Source organism: Echiichthys vipera (genome assembly GCF_963691815.1).
Source record: "Echiichthys vipera genome assembly, chromosome: 1".
Classification (NCBI taxonomy): domain Eukaryota; kingdom Metazoa; phylum Chordata; class Actinopteri; order Perciformes; family Trachinidae; genus Echiichthys; species Echiichthys vipera.
This window is the reverse complement of record NC_139826.1, coordinates 37032194-37035500: the sequence shown is the minus strand read 5'-3', so window position 1 is coordinate 37035500 and position 3307 is coordinate 37032194. Positions and strand designations below refer to the sequence as shown.

At 44.2% G+C, this 3307-nt stretch overlaps 1 protein-coding gene across 1 annotated transcript in view; it reads right to left on the bottom strand.

The window, feature by feature from the left end:
• The window catches only part of gch1 (GTP cyclohydrolase 1), a gene marked incomplete at both ends in the record, with an annotated part of 26272 nt that extends 25184 nt beyond the window's left edge, over positions 1-1088 (bottom strand). The window contains one exon of the mRNA XM_083911018.1: positions 719-1088. Within this exon, the coding sequence (XP_083767144.1) occupies positions 719-1088 (370 nt within the window). The remainder of the gene's footprint in view (positions 1-718) is intronic.
• Positions 1089-3307: the final 2219 nt, after the last annotated feature.

Here is a 3307-nt window from a genome sequence, read left to right as displayed (position 1 = left end):
TTAAAATGTGGAGATAAATGGCTAAAATAATGGATAAATAGCTTAAACTTATAAATAAAAGGAGGAAATAAATGGCTAAAAATTAATGAATAAATGTAGAAATAAATAAATGGCTAAAAATAATAAATAAAAGGTGGAAATAAATGGATAAAATAAAGAATAAAAAGTAGAAATAAAAGTATAAATAAATAGCTTTAACTAATAAATAAAAGGTAGAAAATTAGAAAGTGATTTTATTTGGCTTTGAATTCATTTTTTATGGCTGTAAAGTGAAAATATGTGGTCGAAAAGTGATTTTCTTTGCTGTAAAATAATGTTTTTTGTGATTTTCTTTAATGTAAAATTATGTTTTTGTGATTTTCTTTGCTGTAAAATGAAGTTTTTGTGATTTTCTTTGCTGTAAAATGAAGTTTTTGTGATTTTCTTTGCTGTAAATTGTTTTTTCTTGTTATTTTCTTTGCTGTAAAATGAGTTTTTGTGATTTTCTTTGCTGTAAAATGATTTTTTGGTGATTTTCTTTGCTGTAAAATGATTTTTTGGTGATTTTCTTTGCTGTAAAATGATTTTCTGGTGATTTTCTTTGCTGTAAAATGATTTTTTGGTGATTTTCTTTGCTGTAAAATGATTTTTTGTTGACTCTGTGTAAACTGCCACCTGTTGACCGCAGCAGCACAAATCCTCCGCGCCCCTGAGCCGCTTTATGGATTTAAAAACTCACCGATGATTTTCTCCTGGTAGCCCTTGGTGAAGAACTGCATGGCGGTGGCGGCTCTCCAGGGGGTCTTGAGGAGCCCCTGCCGCTGCGGGTCCTCCCCGAGCCCCCTGAGGATGGTGGTGTACGCCGCGGCCAGGGACGGCAGGCTCATCTCGTTGTCCTCCACGCTCCGGGTGCGATCCTCCCTCCAGCTCTCCATCACGGCGCGCTGCGCGTCGGAGTCCGCGCAGGGAGGCTGGGAGGAGGAGGCGGCGGTAGCGGCGGCGGCGCGTCCGCTGCTGCCGCCGGCTGACCGCTTCACCATCGCGTCAAAGTGTCCGTTGAGCACGGAGCCGTTGTGCCCGGGGTCCTGAGTCTTTTTGGAGGTCTCCATCTCTTCGTGCTCTCGTGTGTCCGGGCTGCTGAACACTTGTTGGGTCAGTTCTGCTCCTCTTTCACGGCTTACTTTGGAGTTAAAGTGCGCGCTTCTGCCGCAGCCGCGGAGTCCCCCCCGACTTTATAACAGCGGGTCATCCAGGGGAGACATTCTATTGGCTGCCGGCTCCAGGGGGGCGGGGCCTACCTCCCATTCAACCAGTGGTGGAAGAAGTACTCAAGTAGATTTACATCATGTTTAAATGACAGATGACATGAAACTCCTCCAGCTGATTAATGACATGAAGGCAAATCCTCAGAAATGTTCAGTTTAAATATGCAATAAAAAGCATTTCCTCATGAAATATGAGCTGATTTTCACACGTGTCCAGAACAACATGTGAACACCTGTGGCATGCTCAGACTTTTCAATGGGCAGGGGCGATAAGGGCACTTTAACATGCGTTTTGGCTCCTAGAGGGCACTTTAGCACACGTTTGGCTCCTAGAGAGCCTTTAGCACACGTTTTGGCTCCTAGAGGGCACTTTAGCACACGTTTTGGCTCCTAGAGGGCACTTTAGCACAGGTTTTGGCTCCTAGAGAGCACTTTTGCATGCATTATGACTCCTAGAGGGCACTTTAGCACCAGTCTGGCTCCTGGAGGGCACTTTAACACACGTTTTAGCTCCTAGAGGGCACTTGAGCACAGATGTTGGCTCCTAGAGGGCACTTTAACACACGTTTTGACTCCTAGAGGACACTTTAGCACATATTTTGGTTCCTAGAGAGCACTTTAGCACATGTTTTGACTCAGAGGGCACTTTAGCACAGATGTAGACTCCTAGAGAGCACTTTAGCACACGTTCTGGCTCCTAGAGAGCACTTTAGCACACGTTCTGGCTCCTGGAGGGCACTTTAGCACACGTTTTGGCTCCTAGAGAGCACTTTAGCACACGTTTTGGTTCCTAGAGGGCAATTTAGCACACATTTTGGCTCCGAGAGAACACTTTAGCACACGTTTTAGCTCCTAGAGGGCACTTTAGCACACGTTCTGGCTCCTAGAGGGCACTTTAGCACACGCATTGCCTACTAGAGGGTACCTTAGGACGCATATTTTTTCCTAGAGGGTACTTTAGCACATGTTTTGACTCCTAGAGGGCACTTTAGCACATGTTTTGACTCCTAGAGGGCACTTTAGCACTCGTTTTAGCTCCCAGAGGACTCCTTGGCACGCGCTTAGGCTCCTAGAGGGCACTTTAGCACACGTTCTGGCTCCTAGAGGGCACTTTAGCACATGTTTTGATTCCTAGAGGGCACTTTAGCACACGTTTAGGCTCCTAGAGAGAACTTTTCTATACACAGTTTCATTTTGATGAAATAAAAATCTAAATCTCAAGTGTCACAGCAGAACTGAAGCCCTTTGTAATATTGCACCCAGGTCCATTTCACATCCACATTCAGAGCTTTTACATAAACGGCTAATGTCGACCAATGTGATCCACTGCTGAACAATATGTTTATTAACGTATTTGATGGCGGTCGTCCATGTTTTCTGTTTACGTTCGACTTAAATGGTCTGGGACGCTTTGAAGTCAGAGCTTGTAAACTCCAGGTAGGAGAAGTCCCGTGTCCCAGTGCTTAGGAACGCAGCATTGGTCTTGCTCTAGTCCACATTGCAATGAATTGTGGGTAGTTAAACCAGTGAAGTCTCTCTGGATGTCTGCAGAAAGTCGTTCGAGGCCCCTCTGGATGAATCGTGGATGCGAACAGCACTCGACACTCGCAGACTTCCTGGGAACGCACCTGCAAAAGTCTGCAAGTGCGGTGAAATCACTGCCCCAGATACGGACGGGAGCACCAAATGAGGATTAATCCGCTGCGGAAAATAGTCCCCATTTCCTCCTGTTTGATAAAAACTACAGCGAGAAGCAGTTTAAGGGAATTACTGACTTTTTTTTAACATGAAACTATAAATTTGTGACCCGTTATTTAAGAAAACTAACGCTGTTGAAGCCGACAAACCGCCATAACACGTTTGTTTTTGTCCTTTTTCGTTGTATTTGTGAACGAAGTCAAAACCACGAAGAGGAAACAAAGACTTCAAAAACTGTGAACTGACAAAACATTTACATTTATTCATAATTGTTAAAATACAGCGAACGGTTATAAAGTCCTGATTAAGAGCCTCAAAGAAGAGAAAAACGCGCTCATCGACAAAACGAGCCTGAACAAACATAA